Source organism: Colletotrichum aenigma, assembly GCF_013390185.1.
Source record: "Colletotrichum aenigma strain Cg56 chromosome Unknown KSG_Cg56_contig08, whole genome shotgun sequence".
NCBI classification, from domain to species: domain Eukaryota; kingdom Fungi; phylum Ascomycota; class Sordariomycetes; order Glomerellales; family Glomerellaceae; genus Colletotrichum; species Colletotrichum aenigma.
In genome coordinates, this window is record NW_023500914.1 from 2,413,632 (window position 1) to 2,436,436 (window position 22,805).

The 22,805-nt window shown below is 56.0% G+C and overlaps 6 protein-coding genes across 6 annotated transcripts; 1 reads left to right on the top strand and 5 right to left on the bottom strand.

The window, feature by feature from the left end:
• Window positions 1–290: 290 nt before the first annotated feature.
• Window positions 291–1,452, top strand: FCR3 (Fluconazole resistance protein 3; the record flags this gene model as incomplete). The annotated part of the gene is made up of 3 exons (XM_037327399.1): window positions 291–413; window positions 522–856; window positions 939–1,452. The coding sequence occupies 3 exons, from the start codon at window positions 291–293 to the stop codon at window positions 1,450–1,452; spliced, it is 972 nt and encodes a 323-aa protein (XP_037174074.1).
• A 1,692-nt stretch (window positions 1,453–3,144) lies between these two features.
• On the bottom strand, window positions 3,145–4,514 carry CGCA056_v012156 (putative CDP-alcohol phosphatidyltransferase class-I family protein; the record flags this gene model as incomplete). The annotated part of the gene is made up of 3 exons (XM_037327400.1): window positions 3,145–3,941; window positions 4,000–4,142; window positions 4,207–4,514. The coding sequence occupies 3 exons, from the start codon at window positions 4,512–4,514 to the stop codon at window positions 3,145–3,147; spliced, it is 1,248 nt and encodes a 415-aa protein (XP_037174311.1).
• A 1,129-nt stretch (window positions 4,515–5,643) lies between these two features.
• Window positions 5,644–8,672, bottom strand: sec21 (putative coatomer subunit gamma; the record flags this gene model as incomplete). The annotated part of the gene is made up of 6 exons (XM_037327401.1): window positions 5,644–5,876; window positions 5,929–6,747; window positions 6,798–8,112; window positions 8,170–8,292; window positions 8,348–8,535; window positions 8,597–8,672. The coding sequence occupies 6 exons, from the start codon at window positions 8,670–8,672 to the stop codon at window positions 5,644–5,646; spliced, it is 2,754 nt and encodes a 917-aa protein (XP_037174072.1).
• A 671-nt stretch (window positions 8,673–9,343) lies between these two features.
• Window positions 9,344–11,206, bottom strand: CGCA056_v012158 (uncharacterized protein; the record flags this gene model as incomplete). Its single annotated transcript, XM_037327402.1, has 1 exon — window positions 9,344–11,206. The coding sequence occupies one exon, from the start codon at window positions 11,204–11,206 to the stop codon at window positions 9,344–9,346; it is 1,863 nt and encodes a 620-aa protein (XP_037173755.1).
• A 696-nt stretch (window positions 11,207–11,902) lies between these two features.
• Window positions 11,903–12,229, bottom strand: CGCA056_v012159 (uncharacterized protein; the record flags this gene model as incomplete). The annotated part of the gene is made up of 1 exon (XM_037327403.1): window positions 11,903–12,229. The coding sequence occupies one exon, from the start codon at window positions 12,227–12,229 to the stop codon at window positions 11,903–11,905; it is 327 nt and encodes a 108-aa protein (XP_037174075.1).
• Window positions 12,230–14,525: 2,296 nt separating this feature from the next.
• Window positions 14,526–16,749, bottom strand: prr-5 (pH-response regulator protein palI/prr-5; the record flags this gene model as incomplete). Its single annotated transcript, XM_037327404.1, has 3 exons — window positions 14,526–15,036; window positions 15,088–16,492; window positions 16,560–16,749. 3 exons carry the CDS (start codon window positions 16,747–16,749, stop codon window positions 14,526–14,528), a joined length of 2,106 nt encoding a protein of 701 aa, XP_037173640.1.
• Between the last annotated feature and the right edge of the window lie 6,056 nt (window positions 16,750–22,805).

Here is a 22,805-nt window from a genome sequence, read left to right on the forward strand (position 1 = left end):
CTTGCGCCCCCAAGCCCGTCCGATCCCATCGAATCCCACCAACAAACATCATTTAGGCAGTGCTCGCCCTGTCACCCTGGCACTAGAGCTGGTGCAGACTGGCGCATTTCTACCGGCACGTCGACCCTCACCATCCAGCGCCGCCCCCCTCCTTTCCCCCCTCCTGGCCTGGACCCTCATCAGCACACGCCCATCCGCTCTCTCATTTCTACCCAACTCGTTTTCCCATTCTCGATTCCTCTTCACTCCAAAGAGTCGCCTCTTCTCTTCCAGGACAACATCGCGCGACCATGGACTTCTCCCACCAGTACTTCGCTCAGGCGCAGCCTTACCAGTTCATGGGCATTCCGCCCTTGACGCCATCGCATTCCAACTCGGCAGGTTCAGACGATTTTAACACGACATCTCCACCCGTAAGTCAACGAATTCCTTTCCCTTCTGAACCCCGAATACCCACCGATCACTGGTGGATTGCCGCTTAGCGCACTGCGACATGCACTTACACAATCATGACCGAGCAGGATGTTTACGCCGAGTACCCCAACGACCAGCACTTCAACTCCTTTGAAAACTATGCTCCCGCCCAGTTCAACCCTCAGCATGCTTCCTTTCCCGGCCCTCCTGGCCCGCCGACTCCTCCGAACCATCTGCCCGTGCAGCAACCTCAGCCGCCTCAGCAACCACCGCAGCACAATGGCATGCCCGCTCCCCCCGTCCAGCAGATCAAGCCTCAGCCTGAGGTGGTTGTCCACAAGCAAGAGCCCATGGATGATCACTCCCGTCGCGGCGGTTCCAACTCGGACGACGAGGACCTGACGCCGGCCCAGTCAAGAAGGAAGGCCCAGAACCGCGCTGCGTACGTACAACCTTTGTCGCACACCATGCATGAGCAGCGCATTTCTCACAAGCAGAGCATGCTAACATTACCATCGCAATAGTCAACGCGCATTCCGTGAGCGCAAGGAAAAGCACGTTAAGGACCTTGAAGCCAAGCTTGCGAATCTCGAGGCAGAGGCCCAGCAAAAGTCCACCGAGAACGAACGACTCAAGCGCGAGATGCAAAAGATCAGCACCGAGAACGAGATCCTCCGTGCTACATCATCAATGAACGGCCACCACAGCTCTACATCGCCGGAGCCTCGGATGACGGGGCCGATGACGTACAACCCCAAGGACTTCTACACCGACCTTCTAGCGAAGCACAACAACAAAACGCCAAGTCACCGAGTCGCGATATCATCTGAAGGAGAACGCTTGCTAGCGGCTGGTGCCACGTGGGACTTCATCATCAACCACCCGCTGTTCAAGCGGGGGTTGGTCGATGTAGGCGACGTAAGCGAGCGGCTGAAGCATCAGGCACGCTGCGATGGCCAGGGACCGGTGTTTTCGGAGCGCTCAATTCTCGACGCCATCGAAGGCAGCGTCGCGAGCGGCAGCGACGAGCTCCTGTAGCTGCCCCCTCTCTCCCCAGTGGGGAGGCGGTCGACGAGGGTGCTTTGTCAGCACCAACAGACATAACGAGCCTTACATCCGGCCAGGTTCGGCGTTTGGGTAAACGGAGTCAATATGGGGGGTCCGCCTGCTGAAACGACAGACGATATGACGGCGAGCCCGCCGCGAGCAGGTTCGGCCTTTCAATGCATCGCTGCGATTCATGTGTTATGCTTTTTAACGGTCAATGTCTCTTTTATTTGGGGGAGCACGAGGTACGAGTCACAAGATATTTGTAGACAACTTGGCGTCTATTGTTTTATTTACACGGAGAATCTGGAAGAAACACACAACATGAGACGCCGGCGTGGCCAAGCAACATACAGTCGACGTCGCCAGGCTGGGACAAACGGAGCATGGTCGTCAATGGGGAAACGGAGGATGGGGGCGAGACGGGGCAGAGCTGCCGCAGCGGGGCGTCGCCTTTTCTCCGGCACGCTCGGGACGTTCTGGCAAATTGCATGCTTTTGGGGTTACCACTGTGGTCTGATTTGCTTCTCTTTTCCCTGCTATTTTCTTCCGGGGGTAAAACCGCGGGGGGGGGGGGGGGGGAATAGGGGTTCGAAAGGATTCCAAGTTTGCAGGCTTAGGCATCCCGCTCCTCTTTGAAGTCATCGAAAGAAAGTCTCGAAGAAATTCTACACAATTTCGGTGCCTAGCGTGGTGTTCTTCGAGTGTGATTCATGATGCTACCTCTCGTCTGGCTTTACTAGGGCACCTCGGCCGTCCTCCTATGACGACATGTAATTGGTGCCTTTTTTCTGGCTACAGCAGACCTAGCCTACTGCCGAGTTCTTTTGTGTCGCTAGCTGCCAATAAGACCGGTGCATATCGGTTCATCACCGCCAAGTCTATGATGACTACTTTCATCGGGAGTTGTGTGTGAACAGATGCTTAGCTTGAGAAATCATATTCCGGGAGGGTAAATTAATGGTATCTCATCTACTTGCAAAACATTGCTGCAAACAAAAGACTACATATGCGACAAACAACAACAAAATCTGTGCCGGTAGCCGTATAGGGAGATGATGATGGCGCTTTGATACAGCGCCATCAACTCTCATGTGCCTCTGCCTTCAAAAGACATACTACCCGCCAATAGGTTTCCGATAATTCCCACTCGCCCCGAACTCCTGAACTTGCCGTGCCGAAGATAGGAGCGGAGAATATGAAGAATACAGAAAATAAGAAAAGAAAAGTCAAAAGGAGAAAGACCGCTGGAAACTCGTGGGAATCTCGTAGAGGTCGTCCAAAAGAGAGGTGCAAGGGAGAAAAACAAGACGTAATGCAACGTTCCGCCATAAACCCTCACACTCAATTTTTTTTTTTCCCTTCCCCAAATGTCCACCGCCATCAAGTCGTTCGTTTCCCTTCCAGCCCAACCCCGCCGTAGTCCATGGTTCATCGTGTCGTGTTTCTCATCCATGCATTCCAAAACGTCTTCGTACTCGAGCTCGGAGGAAACTCTGCCTGCGCTTGGAGCTTCTCCTCTCCCGGGTCGAATTTCCCCCATCCAACAATGGAGGGGGAAAACCCACACGCCAGAAGAAGCTTCCTTTCACCAGAAACCTTCTCGCTATCCAACCCCCTTAGGCCCCACCAGCATCTAGACAAGATCTAGAGAGACAGCCGCAAGCCAGCAAGGAGAGTTTCTTACTGTACCTTCTTGCCCTTCGCATCGCCGTTGGCCTCCTGCCCCTCGACCCACGGGTGCTTGATCGTCAGACACCAGATGTCGAGGTAGTCGCAGATGGTGACGATGACGTCCACCACGAAGCTGCCGTACACGCCGACGGCCATGCCGAGCATGAGGAACATGAAGGCGACCTGATAGACGTCGTCGCCGAGGGCGCTGGGCCAGCCGAAGCCGGTGCGCTCCTGCAGCAGGGGGCCGAGGGCATCACCGACGCCGAAGGCGAGCGGCAGGCCGAGCACGTTCCAGTAGGGGAAGTCGAGCTTGACGAGGTGGGCGGTGATCATCTGGCCGACAGAGTAGGCGTTGACGACGCCGGCGAACATGACGAAGGGGACGAGGTGGGAGTGCAGGATGGTCGGGTGCAGGGCGAGGTAGGCGACGACGAGGGCCCAGATGCCGAAGAAGGGGAGGAGGCCGAGGAGGGCGCCGCGGGAGCGGTCGCCGCGGGCGCGGCGGGCGCGGATGACGTTGCGGGCGGACTCGACGGTGTTGAAGACGAGGACGAGGGCGCCCTGGACCATGTACCACTGGGTGAAGGAGAGGTCGTAGAGGGCGGCGGGGATGGAGGGCGAGGCGGGGACGCCGAGGGTGCGCAGCATGGACTGCTGCCAGAAGGAGGCGCCGCCGAGGTAGCCGGTGAGGGCGTAGACGCCGACGAGGATGAGGACGCCTTCGACGGGGCCGTTGACGATGCCGAGGGTCAGCGTCTTGGTGTGGTATTCGTCCCAGGTCTGGACGTAGAAGGTGAGGAGGGCTGTTGAGAGAATGTTAGTCTTTCTTCCTTCGTATATATGCGGCGGGTGGTTAAGTACAGGAGAAGAGGATGCCAACAGTCATCCAGCCCTGGCCCATGTTCTGCGAGGCGGCGAAGATGAGGACTTCGAGGGAGGTGTTGAGGGCGTCGACGCCGTGGTCAAAGAGCTCGCCCAGCGGGCCGGACTGGTGAGTTCGGCGACTATTCGCAACAAACCCTATTAGCTTGGATTCGCGAAAAGAAAGACATGGCAGCGGAAACTTACGCCTGAGATCCATCCACCGCGTCAAAGGTCTGGTAGAGGAACAAGCCCGCGGCCCACGAGTAGTACACCCAGCTGGGGCAGTCCTGGTCAAGCGTCGGGTTGTACCAGAGGAGCGTCAGAAGATTGGCGACGACAAACATGAAGCCCGTCAGGGTAATCAGGTTCGGCGCCATGCTCATGGGGAACATCTTGATCACCACGTTCGTGTAGAAGGGCTTCAGGATGTACTTTGACGTCAAGGAGTGGTCGACTCCGGAGTACTTGTACTCCTTGAGCGCCGGGAGGCGGTCCTGGCGCACGTAGACCATGATTTCTGTTGTTTTTGCGTGTCTTTTCCGTATCTAGCCTTCCTTCTGGTGAGAACCGTTGCCTCGAGGGTTGTCGTGGGGATGAGGAGTTGAAGGAGAAAACTCTCAAGGTTTTGTTGGTGGTTTTGTCCGCAAAGGGCAGGTTTCGATATGCAGGGCCAAGTGTCCCCAAAGTGGGCTGGCAGCAAGAGAAAATTTAGGCGCGAGAACACGGTGGAAGTCCCGTTCGATTCGATGGGTCCCCTCCGATACTTCTCTTTTGTTGGAGCGGTGACGACGACAGCTTCAAAACCGGGGAAACGCGGTTCGTCGAGCTGCGGGGTGCGGGTTTGCGCGCGGGCTAAAAGAAAGACAGAGAAGGCGGGGAGATTCCAAGTGGGAGGAGACCAGAGGTAGTCGGAGACAAGAGCTTGGAGAAACAAACGTCACAAGCCGGTCAGATGCTCTTCCCGAGACCAGGCACACTTGACAAGAAACTACAGACGACGACGGTATTCCTAGTTGACATGTGGTCGCGTGGGCCGCCGGCTGGAAGAGGGAAATTTTCCTGCTTGGACAGCTCACACGCGCAGCGCACACGCTGCGACAAAGGAAAAAAAAACAGTCCTCACAACGTCATTTCCCGGCTCCCCGAGCCCCTGGTAAGGAGGCTAGCCCGTATTCGGCTTAGTTTTGGCCCGTGCCAGTTGTCAAGCCCCAGCCGTCCTGCCGCTAGACCAACCACTGGGGGCTTCGAGATCGACGACGGGACGCCCTGAGGCTTGACGACAACAGCGACTTCATTGACATGGAGGGCTCCAATGCCATGCAGGCCTTGGAACCTCGAAGCCACACAAGGACTGTCCTCAAAAGATCAAGATAGAAATACGTTCTATTTCCCATCACGCAAAATACACCACAACACACGAAATCTAGCAAAGTCTTCATGATGCCTTTTTCGTGTCTTCATTCTAGATATACGAGAGCCGCCAGTCCTTTTACACGCACACGCTATCATGCGCTGACCTCAGCTCCCCCTACTATGGCGGCGGCTGCGCGAGTCGGCTATAATAAAGTCCTCGTCTGTGCCGTACGTCTTGCTTGGACCTCCGACCATGTATCGACCCCCACGAACTCCAAACAAGTATATTTAAGCGACAGATGCAACAACAAGAGACGCCACACCTTCTTCTTCGCTGCGGACCGTGATCTTGGTCGTGACACCGGACTTCGACGAGTAAGCCATCCGCACGTTGGCAACCACCCTGCCGCCGCCAACAGTCTTTCCAAGCAACTTGAGAGTATGTGTCGTCTGGTTGACTGGCACATCGGTACCCTCCAAAGGTTGCAGCGACAACACCTTGGCCAGCTGCTCCGTTGCCTCTGTGCATATTGTTAGCTCTGTTCGTAGTCTGGATGACCAGGTTGAACTTACCCGCTATACTCTTCATGCTGCTGAGCTGCAACGTCTCCTCAGCCTCCTCGCCGGCCGCGCCAACCTGCTCCCAGATGTGGTTGAAGTTGCTGGCGAATGTCGGCACAACGTAGTCGCTGCCAGCCAGATCGAACTCGGCCACCTCGTACTCGTCGTCGTAGCCAGTAGCCTCCGGCTCATTTGTTGTGGGGTCGATCTCCTTGCTGGTGAACTTGAGAATGTTGGAGAAGCTGCTGACGGGCATGGAGCCCTCTCCGCCGACCTTCTTGAAGGCGACGTACACCTTGCCGGGCTCGTCCGTAGGGAGCTTCTCGGCTTGGATGATGAAGACCTCCTCGAGCTCCTCTTCCTCGGAAGGCGTTGCCACGACCGACACGTTCTCCAGAACGGTAGCCTGGAGCGTGTTCTTGATCTCGTACTGGAACACAATGTGCTCCTTGAAGATGTGCTTGACAACGGTGACAACGTACTCCATCTCCGACTCGGTGAGTTCGACAACAGGCGATGACTTGAGCACGCTGCCAAACTCCTTCATCTCGGGGATCTGCATCAACTCCTGGGCGTAACGCTGAGCCGCAGCAGTGGCTGATGCAGCAGCCTCCGCGCCGCTGGTGGACGTCTTCGTCGGGCCAACCTTGGGAGGCTTGAGCGATGGGGCAGTCGCCGTGAGCTTCTTGGTGCGGTCCTCTGCATCGGCTTGCTCCCGGGTGACAACGGGAATCTGGGAGATGTCGAAGGGAGTGTCGAACGCAGACTTGTCCTCGGATGTGACGTACATGACGAGCTGGTGCTCGAAGTACGGAAGAGAGAACATGCTGTCTTTTCAGGGGTCAGCTTGAGTGCATCAGCGTGATTCATGATTGACTTACCGTTCTTGACAAACTTCTCGGAGATGGCGTCGTCCTCGTGCATGAGTCTGAGGTTGAGGGCAGCACGGTCTCTGACCTCGTCGTCGACGTCGTCCAAACATCTGGTGAGGAGAACCTCGACACTGCGCTTGACCTCGGGGTCCTTCTGGCCAACACCAAACTTGGCGAGAGCGGTGACGGCGGCGGCTCTGACGATCGCGTTCTCCAAAACCACTCTGTTGTAGATGTAGCGGATGTACTTGGTCGGCTGGGAGGTCTTGGGTCCCTCGAGACCGAGGAGGTGCAGGATGCGGACGGCAAGCTTAGTAAACTCGCAGTCCTCAATGAACTCGCAAAGGTGAGCGAGCGCATCCTCCTTGGACTCCGGTACAAACTTGATCAGGTCAAACATGCTCTCGACAACAGCACGCTTGAACTCGTAGCCACCCTCGTCGCGGAGGATGCCGCTAAGGAAAGCAAGCATGCCAGCCTGCTTGCTGGGAAACTTCAGGCACAAGGTGCGGATGGCCTCGACAATCGTGATCTTGAACTCGTCGGTGATCTCAGACATGAAGCCAGAAATCTGCTTCATCAGGCGGTCGACACTGGCCTCGTTACCGGTCTTGAGCAGGGTGGTGATGGCAAAGGTGGCAATCGATCGGTTGCTGTTGGAAATCAAGAGCTCAATATCGGGGTTGCAGACGTTGACGGCGTTGGGCTTGAAGGAGGCGAAGTTGTGGAGGATGCGGAGGGCGGCGAACTTGGTGACGGCGCGGGGAGAGGTGAGGAAGAGCTGGAGAACGTGGACGGCCTGGGACACTTCGGCATCGGTGACATCGCGCATGTCGCAAATGGCCTTGGCGGCCTCGAAGTTGACCATCTCGCTCTTGTGGCGCAGCCAGCCATCCAGCAGCTGCATCATGGGCTTCCTGAGCGAAGGGTCCTCCTCAGCGAGCTGGGCGGCCAGACGGACGAGCATGACGATCGCGGCGGAGCTCTTGACCGCACCTGCCGCGCCGAACTGCTGCACCATCTTCACCAGGGCCATGCGGTCGTGCATGCGCATCGAGTATAGGAGACCAATGGCGTGGTACTGGGGCATGGTCGAGTTGTTGGCGGGCAATTGGCCGCTCGAGGAGGAGAAGCCCAGGGAGAAGCCGCTCGAGGACTTGGTGGAGGCGGCAGCCTCCTGTGTCTCGCTCTGCCAGCGGCGGACGACGTCCTTGGCAATCGGAAGGAGGTGGTAGGACGATACGAGGGCGGCGGACGAAACGGAGGGGTTCTTGTCGACGATTGCGGTCTTCATCACTCGCTCAATGGACTGGACGGTGGTCGCCTGGAGCTAGTTAGCGCATGCCATCCCTGGTATCGTGGAGCTCGGAGCTCAGCGTACATCGATAATGCGGCACAGGGCGCGGATAGCATTGGGACGGTAGATGGCATCTGTGCTGCCTCCAGTGTCCTTCATGACGGTGCTGGTGACCATGATGATGTCCTCGGCGGAGGACGCGAGTTCCTGCGATCAAGGTGAGCCCACAAGCCATGCTTCATCCGTATTGGACTGGTCTAACCTTCACACAGAGGTGAACCGCTTGCCGAAGGCTGGCATCCTTATTCTGGAAGAGCTTCGAGATGCCAAAGAAGAGGGTCGTCGCTTCGTTCGTGGGGAACTTCTCGCCCGTGTAGAGCAGAAGGAGGATCTTGGTGAGCAGGGTCCGGCATCTTCGCGGTTGGATAGGAGAGCTGTTGAATAGGCGTGCTATCCCGCCCTTTTAGCCAGCTTGCTCGCAAACGCTCGAGCTGCAGAAATTCCAACTAACCTTCTTGGAAGACTTGGGTTCTGTCCACCTTCACCAAGCCCAAATCGGCGTCTTCGTCTTTCTTGCCGTAACTCATGATGGGCAACGGGTGTTTTGGCGGGCTGGTCTGAAGTCGGGTCTGGAGGCCAGCTTGCTACCACGTCGCCTTCAGGTGTGAAGGGGGACAGGCAATGCCCCACAAGAACATTTGGGCGGGTCACATCACGTGACTCAATTGACATCCCTGCTCTGGCCAGATTGCGACGCAACTAGGTATGTCAGCCACAGCAGCAGCTCTCGCGAACGGTGGCATTTGAGTCATCTCACAAGGAAGTGTGGCTTATCCTCCATTTGACACCGTACTAAGCCATGTCGCGGGCTTATTTAGACGCCAGCTCACGCCAAGCAAACATGTCTTCCAACGCAAGGGCTCTCTCACCGGGCATCTCACGCCAACGCGGCAGGTTGAAAGATACCTAAACTTTTGATTGTCTATCTGAGAGAATAAAGTAGAAAAGACTGGTGGCCAGCATGAGCTGCCTTGCGGTACCGCCTGAATCTAGAAGACACTACTAACAACTTCCTTCATTCCCCATTAACCTATGTTTCGATGGTGGCTGTCGTGTCTAACACCTTTGTAATACCAAGACCTGCTCCAGCCGACAACACACAAGAGGCCCCAAGTATAGAGTCCCCATCCAAGCATCCTCGCCAACGAAGCCAAGCCAGTATGCGCAATTCTGATGGTTGCCATACCCAGTCCTAGATTCAGTTTCCAAAGACCGATTGACGTCCCTTTTCGGATCTGTCGACCAGGGAAGGCGACGGGTCCTTCCACTGATGGAACTTGTCTTGGCTGATACCCGCCTCGACCTGGTTCAGAAGCGCCGAGAAGGCCATGGTGATGAAGGGGTCTGCGGCCTCCTTGGTCGTCATGCTGTTAACCTGTTGAGCAGATATGTGCGGGTACTCGACCTTCTCTGCCTTGGGCTTAGGTCGACCGTCTCCAATGACTCCAACTTGACGCTTGAATTGACGGAACTCGGCGTCTCTCATAACGGACTCCATGCTTTTACCGAGCTCGCCAGTGCCCGCGTAGAACAGACGGTTGACACGTTCGTTTCGTGCCTCCAGCGCTTCGTCTGAGATCTGGCTCGTTCCTGCCTTCCAAACTGGGCGAGGAGGCCAGTACTTCTCATATGGCGCATTGCCGGTGCGTCTGTTGCCGCCAACGTTGAAGCTGCGGTTACCGTGTCCAAACGGCATGAAGTCTGCGGGCTGCTGGAAGCCTTGCTTCTCGTTGGTGGCCTTGTCATCATTCGTCAAAGCGTCGAGCATCTTCTCCAGGTCCACAGCAGACGTCTGTCTTCCGAACGAGTCCAACCAGTCGTCCTTATCAGGCGTCGAGTCGAGAAGAAGCGCAGGCAGACTGTGGATCAAATGATCAGGGGTCGCCGGGCCAGGGTTCTGAATGATATCATGGGCCTTGTGTAGACCGGGAGGGCCAGCGTAAAAGTCGGAAGCTGACTCCTCGCCAGAAAATTCAGATTTGGGACCATCCTGGAGAGCTTTCATGGCGGACTCGAATGTCGGCGTGCGGTATTGGCGCTGGCCAGGAGGGCCGGCAGTCAACGGCAAAGGAGCGCCAGGACCAGTTGCCAGGCTAGACTTGTACGCTCCAACTTGAGTGCCTCTCTGAGGGAGGGCATTGTACTGCCTGAAAGGGCCAGCGATGTCATTGCCGACGGGTGCAGATCTCCAACCACCAGCAGCGTCTGAAGTATGCTTGTTGAAGTCAACGTGCACCCTAAGGACATCGGTCGGATCAAGCTTGGCATTGTGGAACGGACCCGGAGAGTGCGAGCCGTCGTTGCCCATGTCGGACATGTCTCCGTAGGAATATCCACTGAAAGCGGGAGTAGTGGAGCGGCTGGCGTTAGTTCCAATGGAAGGGGCGGGAGTGACGCCCGGACGAGCCCGAAGAAGCGCCTTCTGAGCTCTCTTCTGGTTAGGGTTGGGATACGAAGCCAGGTTCTGAAGAGACTTGACGGTCATACCCTTGAAGGGATTCTCTCCCAGGGCGTCGTCATCCTCCTCGTCACTGGAGTCGTGGTCGTTGACTTGCTTGTCCGAGATAGGGGTGGGTAGGGCAACCTCCATCGGGGAAGCCAGCTGGGTGGCGGTGGTGGTGGTGGTGGCCATGTTGAAAGAAGATACGCGAGATGTAGAAAGGCTTTGGATATCCAGATCAATCGGAGACTCGCGGCTGTGATCAGTGCTGGGGCTAACAGCGCGGTCGTAGTTTTGCTGAAGGGGCGAGTATTTGGGGATTTGGTTGGGAAGAGGACTGATAGGTGTCGTGCAGAGAGGCTGAGGCTTCATCAAGGACAGGCTGGAAAGAGCTGACTTGGGGAAGAGAGACAGTTCGGAGGCAGGACCTCCTGGAGGAGGCCACTTGACAGACCTGGCGCGACGAACGGGAGGCTGGAGCGGCTGGGCGTTGTTGGGGTTGTAGATGGTACCGGCAGTGGTGTAGGTCTGTCTGGGAACATCCTGATGGAAGGTGCTGGCAGATTGCTGGGTAAATTTAATCGCGCTCGTCTTGGGCGAGGAAGAAGATAGATGGTCCATTCTGAAAATCAGGGCTTCCGCATACTTTGGCGTCATCCAATTCGTATCCCTGGTATGAATGCGTGCCGGCCAAGACGACTCTGTTGCTTCAATCAGGAAATTGGTCTAGACGAAGATGGAGGTGCGAGGGAGGAAGGAATGAGAGAATGTGAAGGTGAAGGTGACGACGGGTGAGAGGATTGGGTGGGATAGAGGAAGAAGGAGGTTGGACGGATTTTATCGTGGGGGGGGGGGGGGGGGGGGAGGATGAAAAAATCGGAAGTTGTGGAGGGCAAGCTCGAGATGAAAAGAAGAATGGAAGGAAGGTGAGAGCGCTTGCTTCTTACAGATGTAAAGCGCGACGCGTCGTGAGTGAGGTAGGCGGGTGGTGAGGCAAGGTAGGAAGGCAGGCACCTGGACGTCAAGGAAGGAGCTCGCAGCACCTTCCCACTACCGAAGATGCCCACCAAAATCTACTCCAGGATCAAGATCGGACCAGAAAGAGAAATCAGATGCCCGATATTCTTTTCCCAAGGTCGTGGTTGATCTTGCCTTCCATCTCAGCCTGCCACACAGACTACGACAAAGGTCGAGATGTTGATGAAGGATGGAGAAAGGCGCCGAAACCCACACGGTGTCGAGGACAGCAAGGGGAAACATCGGCAAGGCCACGTTCGCTCTCAAAGGTCTGATAAGAACAAAGATGAACAATAAAACTCACCACAAAGAAGTCGAAGCCTGGAGGCAAGATCGCAGGATTTCGACTGGATCTCCCAGCACCTCCGTGTCGATGCCCTTGGAGAAGCTCCTGACTCTGCCAATGTCGACGCCACCACCGTTAGAAACGTGCTCCTCGAGGCGTGGAAGCACCAGCGGCGCAGAGTCGAACACCCAGAGATGGTATCGGTGCATCTCGCCAACGACGTAGACGACATCGTCGCTTTTGCGGACGGGGAAGATGAACAGAATAAAGTGTCGATGCGACTCCAGACCCAATCTACCGATCAACTTCTCCGGAGATCGAGAAATACCAGTGGCATACATGTTGGCGGCTGAACAAGTCTGCAGATGAAATATCGACGGTAGATGGTAGTTATTCGTCGAAACTTCTCAATGAGACAATGAAGATACCTCGAGCAACATCCAAAACTTTCCATATCAGGGGCGCCATCGTCATCTCTTATATCCCCAGTATCAACGCCAACTCGCCCTCCTTTGATGCTCCTCTAAAAACAACACCAACAAACCGACCAACACAGCAAAAATGCCAATCTCATGCAGGCACGCAGCACGCACCATCACAAACCCCAACCAAGCCTCTCAAAAGGACCATACCTACGAACCGGTCCAACATCCCCAACGGCACAGACCGCGCGCTTCCCGGAGCGATCCAAACCCGCCATCCTTCCCCGGAAAAGCTACCACCAAGCGCAATCTGCCCTCTGGTTACACAACAACCCCGGGAGCGCGCCCCCTTTCTTCCCGTTTCAACACGGAACTAACGACAAGAAACCTCGTTCCCCAGTCCATACGAGAGCCTTCATTTCAAACAGAACCCGCCCCCGTTGGAAAAACGCCCCCCAAAAAGGACGCCACAGATTCAGTCGACGACATACTTCAAGCCAACGACCCAATCACATCCAAGCACCTCCAGCGTCCTCATCTCCAAAAGGGCAATGGCTAGAGCTATCCAGCTTACAGACCCCATCAGCCTAAGGCAAGCCATGTTTGCCTCTGCTCCCGCCAACAGCATCATCCATCTACCCTGGACCCGCCCAAGCTCCCTTCCCAAGACCGGTGGCATCAAACTTTCGCTTACAACCACCCATTTACAGATCTCCACCTTCCCCAGAAAGGGCAATGCGAAGGCCCTTAGTACCAACATCTGAAGCTCCCTTCAGCTCCCACTGAACCACCTCAACACCACGTCCATTGTCATCCTCCCCACAAAGCCTCCGAACAATGCCAGCCTCACTTGTTTCACCAGCCGAGATATCAACGTTGACAGCTGCCTCCCGAAACTCTATCTCCAGCTGGTCTTCTCCATCACCAGCCGTCTTCGTCCGTAAACCTTCAACATGGCCTGATATCCCACCCAACTAGCAGCCCTACGCCGCGGAGAAGACGACATCTCACAAACCAAAGATCGAGACGCTAAGCGCCCTAACTACCGAGTCGGTCCGTATGTATGTCAGCTCAGCTAACCTTGCGGCCCGCCAAGCCTCTGGGATCGAGACTCGGGGCCACGGCAACGTTACCCCATGCGGAGTGGAGAACGACCTTACGGAGAGGGGCAGCTGTCGTGGGAAGATCGACAACGCTGAAGAGTCAAATCCAGACGTCCAGTGACCGAGAGGCAGACGCCACCGTACGATACTGCTGCTGCCTCGGTCAGAGTAGGGTTAAGGTTCTCACGTCTAGTGGAATGACAGGCACTAGCGCCAAGCTTCACGGACAGCAGGGGGGAGGGAGCACGGTGCATGGTTCGGATGAATTCTACACTTCTCATTGTGTTCTGCCTCCACCACACACACCTTGGCCTATGTTGTTGCTACGCCGTCGCACCGTTTCGATGCGATGAGGGCCCCCCCAAGTCTCGCACTCTGGAGCAAGGTATCCATCCGTGACCTTCTCCATCACATGCAAGAAACCCAATGGGCCCAGAGAAACCAAGCCAAGCCGACGATCCTGAAACCTCCACTTTCTGTATTTCTTCCCACCCCTTTGCGACCACGCCCTATAGCCTCTCGTAACATGAAAACAGAGAGGTCGAAGAAAGACGGCCACGACCAGATAGCTTACACATGCACAAACAATGATTCTATCGTGTCCCACATGCTATCGTTTCAGGATCGATTAGCTCAAAAGGCCCAACACAAGGGCGCTGGAGGTCGATGGGCCAGGTCACACTGCCTGACCCAACATCCAAATGACGAAAAAAAAAAAGGAGGTCATTGTTTTGAAAGGTACCGACTCAAAAGGAAAAAGGGGTTTTTGATCGTTAATGCTTGAGGACGAGGACTCCAATGTATCCGCTGTTCGAGATGCAAAGAAGCACTTGCCAGAAGAGAAATGCCCGTTTTGAAAAGAGAAACCACGAGCCCGATGTGTATGTACTGGGCGGACGAGAACAAAATGATGTGGCTGGGGTATCGGCTGAAGGACATGACTGTATGGACATCATGAGTCCTGCGCTGAGACTCAAAAATGTGGCTCGTGTTGTTGCAAGGGAGGGTGACGAATTGAAGTGCCAAGCATCCCGTGGATGGTGTATATGCGTGGCGAGTTGACTCGACTGTTGGGGAGAACGTAACCGATTATGGTCGAGTGAGGGGAGCGATTAAAGTCCCGTCGGGTAGGCGCTGCCGGGTATCATGCCAGGACCTCCCGGTCTTGATGGGGGACCGAGACGTTTTCCAGGCAGCTCGAAGTCGGGGTTGTTGTTCAGCAGCATATCTTGCCGTCGCTGCTGAGGCGGCCGCCGAGGCGGGCCCTGGCCGTAAGGCGCTGGGGGGTTCCATCTCGGGTTTATGCCCCGTTGGGATATTGATGTGAAATTGGACCGATCAGACTCGGCGCCAGGACTGCGCGCACCGGCACCTTCATGAGTGTCTAAATCATACATATTGGGCACGGAAAGAGGTACCTGAAGGGCAGGTGGAGGGCCTGCTCTGCCGGCGGGGGCGGGGGCCGGTGCGTCCGCGAAGCGCGGATCAACGTCCTCGTAGTAGTCGCTTGCTGTGGGCTGGGCAGGGGAGCTACGTCCGGGCATCTCAGCACGCGAGAGCGGGGAGGCGTTTCTTGATGGGGGCTGGTTTTGGTTCCATGCGGCACGAGGAGGGACGTATGCGCTTGGAAGAACGTTAGTAGGAGCTTTCAGGTGATCACACAAAGAAACGTACTCATCCTGGCTGTACCTGCTTGTCTCACTCATGTAGGTGTCATGCCTCTGAGGATTAGATCTGTTACCACCGCCTTGTTGCAGTCCGACCATGCCGGCAATGTCAGCGTCACTATCTCTGAACTGCCCGAAGCCCGGGGGCGGCTGGGCGGGGCTGCCTGTTCTCGCGTCCATCTCGACAGCTTGGCCAACCATCGGGGCTGGCGCGTCGCCAGGCAGAGGCGGGGGTGACTCAGCCCTCGGTAGGCTGTTCCGATCAGGGTTGTATGCCTCATATCCTTGTTGTTGGGGGATACTCGGGAGAGATGGGTTTGTGTTGGTCGCAGTGTAGCTTGGCGCCGATTCTGAACCGCTGCGTCCGTAAGGACCGGGAGCGGGAGCGCCATAAGCATTGGCCGGGCTAGGTCTCCGGTCGTAAGGTCCTGCATTGTTCTGGTAGCCTGGTGGGGGAGGTCGTCCGCCTCTCATGCCACCAGGGCCGTAGCCTCCACGGGGCGGTGGTCCGTACCCACCCCTACCACCCGGAGGAGGGCCGTAACCTCCGCGTCCCGGGGGCCCGTAGCCGCCTCTTCCAGGCGGAGGGCCGTAGCCATTGTATCCGCCTCTGCCTCCGCCGTAACCTCCGCCGCGTCCTCTGGGTCCTCCAGGAGGCATACCACCTCTGCCCCGCATACGTTCTTGCGAAGGTCCTCTTCTAGGACCGTAGCCATCGGGTCCAGGCATGGGGTTTCCGTAGGGATCTCTGTTGATAGGGGGAGCAGAGCCGGATCTTGAGGGGGGGGCGTTGGCGTAACCATCAACGCCCATCATGTTGCCCTGGTTCCTGTCGACCGGGCTCCGGGCCGTGAGAGGAATTCGCTCATCGCTGACTTGGTCGTCCTTCTTCTGTGATTCGAAAGACGCAAAGGTGGGCATTTTGTCGATGCCGTTTCCACCAGTGACGACCGGAACAGTCGGCTGAGAAGCAACAGAAGTGGCGGTCTTGGTTTGAGCTTCGCGATTGTAATAGTTCTCGCCACTCATTTCAGCATTTTCGGCGATCCTCTTCTTTCTCGCTTTCCTGGTGACCAGCATACGCCGCATGGCGCAGGAGACCAAGCCGCTCATGCCCACCAGTATAGTGGCGGCGAGAACGATGTACGAGCCCCAGGCCATGTGAGGCACGAAGAGGAGGACATCGACGAGGAAGGCCAAGAGGCAGATGAGAAAGTCGATGAAGGAGAAGATGAAGACAACGAGAAGGTAGCGAGCGGAGTGAGATGGTGAGTGAAGGTGAGCGACGGCAGCCATGATGAACATGATGAGTGTCGTCAGGGCGGCGATAGGATGCACAATCAGAATGGCAGAAAGAGTGTTTCGGGCCGAGTCCGGGAGGTCAAAGGCGCCCGACTTTTGAAACAATCCAGCTGCAGATGAAGTCAGCAACGATTCTCATGGCACGATAATGAGATTCTTGTTAGTGTGTCGTCTTACAAGTGTCATATCCGATTTCGATGCCGGTGCATGAGCCGTCGGCCTTGCAAACGCCGAAAACTCCAAAGTTGACGCCCTGGAAGCTGCCGAGCGGGATAGCCTTGATGATGGGGGTCGACAGAGTTGACAGCAGCATCAGGGCGAAGGCCGCTAGCAGCAGCAGCGACATGGGGGTTGCCGGCCGCAACATGATTGCGGTCGATGGTCGAAGAAACCTGTTTCCAAAACGGTAGACGGAAAGCCGGCGTCGTCAAGACGCGGCGAGAAGGGTGTAGATACGCCCGGGAAAGAGTCGGGCGTTGGTGGTGAGGTTCGAGGTTCGGGTAGGCTAGTAGAGGATTGAAGCGTCGCGCGGCATCGTCTATGCGTAGGTGGAGTTGAATTGAGTTGTTGAAGGATGCGACATGAATGAGAGTGACGAAAAGATGGATCGACGCGTTCGTGGATTTGGGATCAAATCGTTTCCTGCCTCTTGCTGTCCGTTCTCTTCGGTCCTGTTCCTAGCTCTTTGTTCCCGAAAGTTTCCTCGTCAAGTCCAACGGCGGTCGTGGTGGTTCATGAAACAGTGTCGCAAGTAGCCGTAAAGTGCAGAAAGACGGCTAAGAATCGAAAATGCAACGGGTCGTGAAAAATCGAATAGTCGGAGTAGTCGGTGAGGAGCGAAAGGGTCGAGGATTCGAGGATTCGGAGCGTGCGAAGTGTTGCTTGCGTCGTCCTGTTCGACCTGAAGAGGAAGAGAAGGAGAAGGGAAACTCGATAGGCACGATCTGGGGGAGAAGGACGATGTGGGCAAGCGGGTGGGCGAGCGGGCGGTTGTGTGGAGGGAGCGAAGGAATCAGGGTGGGTCAACAGGCGTGGGTGCATCGCAGGTGGGCAGTTTTGGGTGACCACTGGACCGGGCAGGGGAGCCAAGAGGAACAGGGGGGTGTGGGCAGGCCTGGGATAGGGAGTGAGCGTTGATTGATGATGGCAGTCCCGTCAGTGTCGCTTTGCGTTGCGCGTTGTGGCTGGGGCGGGCGGCGTTGGAGGGGGGCAAGACACGCTGCAAGACATTGAAGAGAGTGCCGGTAAGGTGCTGGGCACCTGGACGAAGGAAGCACAGCAATCCAGCGCCTCCAGTTTGGACTTGAACTGCGTGCCGTGCCCCTGGCTCTGAGTGACGCCTCGGTACCATCCAGGTACGTACCTCTTCAGGTATCCTCAGGGGTCCAGTCTGAAGTGAGCGGCATCGAACTCTGTGGGAGCGAGAGGACGGGACCTGATTGCTATGATGCTGTTGCGCTACTGAAGCACCGTGGAAATAGATACGTACCAACTAAGGTGTTTGGCGGTGCACAGCCCACCAGTGTTGGGCAGACAGACTGGTTGACTGGCAGAGCAGACAGGACAGGACAGGACAGGCAGACTGGCATATTGGGTGCGCGTGGGTTGCAGCGGCTCGAGATGCACTTGCATGGACCAGTCCAAGTTGACAACCTGAGATTGAGTGTGTCGCTCTCGCTCTCGATGTCCAAGTACGTCGTCCAGGCTGGCCCAAAATCAATCAATATCTCTGCCCCCGCCGCCGACGTGCAGCGCAAGTGTCACTACTGACTACTTGACTTGGTAATGTATCTAAGGTACTACACCTACCTAACCGAAGGCAGGTATCTGCAGATGCATCGACTGGCATTCGTCAGAGGGGTGGGTGGGCAGCCGCAGGTGAAGGTGAAGGCAGGTACTTAGTAGCTTACCGTTTTTGGGGGTGGCCAGAGGTTCCTTCCGTGGGAATTCTTTGTTCCTCCCACCACGTTGCGTCGTTGCCCAAGACACCAACATCGGCCGCGTCTGCGTGGCTTTTCCCAAAACGTTCTCTATTCCGGCCTCAACGAACAACGCCCTTGTTCTTCCGCGTGCCCCTCGCCCGGCCATTGACCACAACAACCCAGCCAGCATTGCACTGCACTGCACTGCTAGCACTGAGCAGTCCAGACCGAGTCTTGCCTGCAGACGGGACCCGGGTTCTCTGTCTTCCCTCCTTTTGCGCTGCCAACCAATGACACAACGGTGCGAAGCATGGTGTCCCTGCCTCACCCTCAAGACCGCCCCTATCCCGGCTCGCCACCACCACTCCGCCTTCATTCAAATGCTAATATCGTTGCCAGAAACACTGCTGCAATCCAGGAAATGCCGTGAGCAAACTGCTGCAGCCTTGCAGGCTCATTCAAGCACCCACACGCACGTTGTCATTGTCAGTGTCAGCACAGAATGCCAGTCAGTAGCAATGGGTATGAGCGCCAATCGCCGAATATCAAATATCGACCGTGTCATTCCTAATCTCCCAGATAATCACCGATATCACCCCGACAGAAAGAATGCCCGTGAAAAAAACTCAATGGATCCCCGTCTAGTCAGGAACGCTTGCACTAGCTGTGCATCTGAGAATCCGCAATCGCGTGCTTACTGCGGGCCCGACCATCTTGCCTATCCGCTATCGTTGGTACTTGTACAGAGTAGCTGGCACTTTTCAAACCACCGCCTCTGCTACATCGCTGGTCGATTGAAGCTTCGACTATTTTACTATCGATCCCACCTTGTCTCAATTTAGCAGGTCCTCACCCAAGGCCCGCGAACCTGTTGGTCTGGATCCAGTAAAGCTTAAGATGAGGAGTGGGATGCCTGATGGATGCGCCATGCACACCAAAAGCCCCATCCTCCTCTTCCTCCCCTCTGCGATCCCCTCTTCGCCAAAGACACCCCTGCTTTCAATCCACCAATCACATCTCGACTCGCTTCAACACGGCCAGCCAGCTTCGCTCATTTATCGAATACTGCAGCCATTGTCTCGATAGGATCGATAGAGACCAGAATCCGGTGCTTTGCACTCGCGGTGGTTGAGTCTGGTGCTTCCAAGACGAAAAGCAGCTTTCTTCAGAACCAGGTGTGGCGTTCGAGGACGACCGTGAACGGCAACTTGACGCAAAGGCATAATAACGAGTATTAACCCCATGTCGGACTGGGGCAGCGGAAACTCTCTCGACTCCTGGGTTTCAGGGGTCTTCGCAGCGCCGTTGTCGGTCACATCTCTCCACCGCAATTACGGACATCCACCCGGCGATCGATAAGTCCCAAGCGACTATTGTTGCGACTTGAGAACCGTCGACGGGGCCTGCGTAGCAGATACATGCAAGCTTTTCCGGCTGTCTGGCACCAGAGGCCGCGAATGCTCATTTCAATATGCTATTCTTCCCGTGCCGCGTGCCGTTGTTATCGCGCCGTCCTCCCGGCGGATAGCCGCAAGAAACGCGACTGCAAAATCCACGAGAAACACTACGCAGTTGCATCAGGGTGCATCGCTTAGCTTGTCCCCCAGTGCCATCCACATGCCGGTATCAGCAGTGGCTAGGCCCAGCCGTCTCAGAGACGTCAGTAGCGGCCCCGATACCGACAACGACAGCGCCGACAACGCCGGACGGCTCTCAGCTTTTGTTGAAACTGGGCGGCTCCGCTGACAAAGAGTACCAGACCCCGCCAGCATCAGTGCATTGCTGGACACTACATCACAAACCTGGTCTATTTCTGGTCGTCCCAAGCCGTAGCCGTGCCCTTGCAAGTCACCAGGACGAAGACGAAAGCACGAAACCTGTCAGAGAACCAGGGTTGACTTTGGGCCGCCTTTGGCAAGACCAGACGGGCAATAAACCAGAGCCTCTCCCGCTCTTGCGAGCAGCTCAACCGGCGACGGTCTTGAAGACCAATGGCTGTTGAAGTTTCGTTGTTGTGGCTGTGAGCGGTGAAAGTGGACCATGTCGTGAGCCCTTGATGTGTGATTCTGAGGCAGATTGCTGTCTGCTTTGCTGACTACAATGCAGTGCGGGAGGTTTTTGCGACATGGGCGCTTCGCCGTCTCAGGTTCTGAGGCGACCACCAGGTTGTTCGCCCTGCGTCTCCCACAAGCTTCCATGTCAAAACCACTCAAAATCCAGTCGGACCAAAACTTCAGTCCACCGCGGAACACAGCAGCCCATGCCGGCCGCCATATAGCCCGTCACATATCAAGCTACAAGCGAGGGCATCATGGGAAACCGCCAAAGTATATCTACGTTCGGCGTTGAGCTCTCGGCTTTGGTGTACCTCCTTTGTCATTACGGAGGTTGTCCGACCCGGTGTTTTCGACCCAACGGCTATCGGCGCCAATGTCATCCGTAACAATGATCGGCGAGCGGACTGAAATCGCTCGAGGCCATCGCATGTGAGCATTGCAAGGACAGCACAAGTCTCTGCCAGAGACAGTTCTAGAATTCGCAACCGTTGTGGTGTCAAGCTTCTTGGCTGCGCAACCAAGTGATGCTTGTTCTCCTCTATTCCTGGGCTCCAGTCCATATATTTGGAGACTTGACAAAACGAGGCCAAGTGCGCTAAACAGCAGCCAAGACCTACAGCTTCAGTCTCCCGATGGCGCCGCCAAGCCACCATCTTGTTCAGTTTTGCTCGGAGAATTAATTGGCCATGGACGGCAAACGAGGCGGCTGTGCTGAACATCAAGACATGTCTCGTTCCGTTGTTCTTCTGAGACTGCTTCACAGTCGGACTGTTGCATTGATAATTCAACATAGGGTCACCTTGAACATTCAGATGTTGGTCAGAGCCCGATGGTGGTGCCCATCCTATTTCCCAGGTAGGAACATCTGGAACTGAGCTGCTAATCACGGAAACTCCCACCCAACCCACTGGAAGTTTTATGATTGTGTTTAATCATATTTGAGCCACGCGAACTTTGCACATCTGGAAGGTGTGCAGGGACGCCAGGTTCATGCAGTCCATCACCCGCGTCCGGAGACCCTTTACAGCTGCTCTCAGACGTCACATCTGTCGATGCTATGCGTCATGGTCACGAGGGAAGCTTTCCCGAAGGTCGCCGAAACCTCTGATGGTGTGCTGCCTCGGAAGGCGGTCAAGCAGCCCAACAAGCAGGCACCCTCCTCGGGGCATCAGACGAAGGGAAAGGGGCTGCTTACCTACTTGCCAGAAGCAAGCCGTGGGCGGGAACGGCCGCCGCTTAACTGTAAGTGTACAAGGCGGCGTCCGTCATAGCACAGAGGCACAGAGGTTGATGGTGGTGTCGCCGCCGCAGCCACTGCAGCGTCAAGCTTTCCTCCAAATCGGCCCACAACCTCAGTTTTGTTTCACTTAACCTCCGGCACCGGACGCCGTCGATCCTCAATGCCTCAGAGCCTGGACTTCAGACGGAGCCTGACTAACCCTGCAGCCAGATGTCCGGCGTGCCCTGTCGTCAAGGTATGCGCGACTGGCGAACACAATGCGTGCGCATCAAGTTGGAACATGTGGATACCAAGGGGAAGCGATCTATATGCTCGTCTGCCCAGGGTCTGGTAAGAATTTGCGAATATGACGAAGCGAGAGGTTTTAGGAGGCTTTGGAACTACTGGTGGGAGTACGCGTGGAATGATCACCATGCTCCTTTAAATGTTTATATGTTCGATTTGGCGGTCCTATATCTCGGAAGCCAGTAGCTCATTTATCGCAAGCAGATCTCCGGGACCGCCGGACTCGGGCCGCCGCGTCCTGCATCCGGACCGCTTCGGACATAACATGAACAGGAGCTCCAGATCCTACCGCTTCGCATGGGACAATACCAAGTGGATTTAATCGCATGAAGTACAGCCAAAGTGAGGAATTTGTTGAATAGAATGAAATTTCTGCCATGGTGAGGCATCTGAAACCAGTCTGAACAGAATCATGAATGCAACCTCTTGGCTCTACCAAACATGGCAACTTGGCTCGTGACTCTTCAAAAGAACCACCAGCACCCAACAAAATGAACCTGAGATGCTGAGCCTCGAGTATGTAACCTGCCGACCAAATCCCATACACACGTGGTCCTACACGTCCTCGGAAAGAAGATTGTGAAGTCCAAAGAACAGCCCCGAGGTGGGCACTGGCCAGTCGGCCCCGGGCGACTCGGTGCGCTTCCGGGGATAAGCGGATGAAGCGGGCTCGAGTCGGTACTCAATTCGCCGACGGAAATTTCCACCACCACTGTGGCACCTGCTATCGTCATTGATCTGCCTACCTTACCTGTTCCCAGCTATCACAGATCCGGCACTGGCCGGCCGCGAACACCCTCTTTCCCCCAAGCTTACTTTTTTCTTTCCCGTTCCCTTTCCTTCACCCCACGCAACAAACGACAGAGGTCAAGGATATGGGAGCTCGCAACTTCCTCCTCCCTCAATACCTCGCCCAACC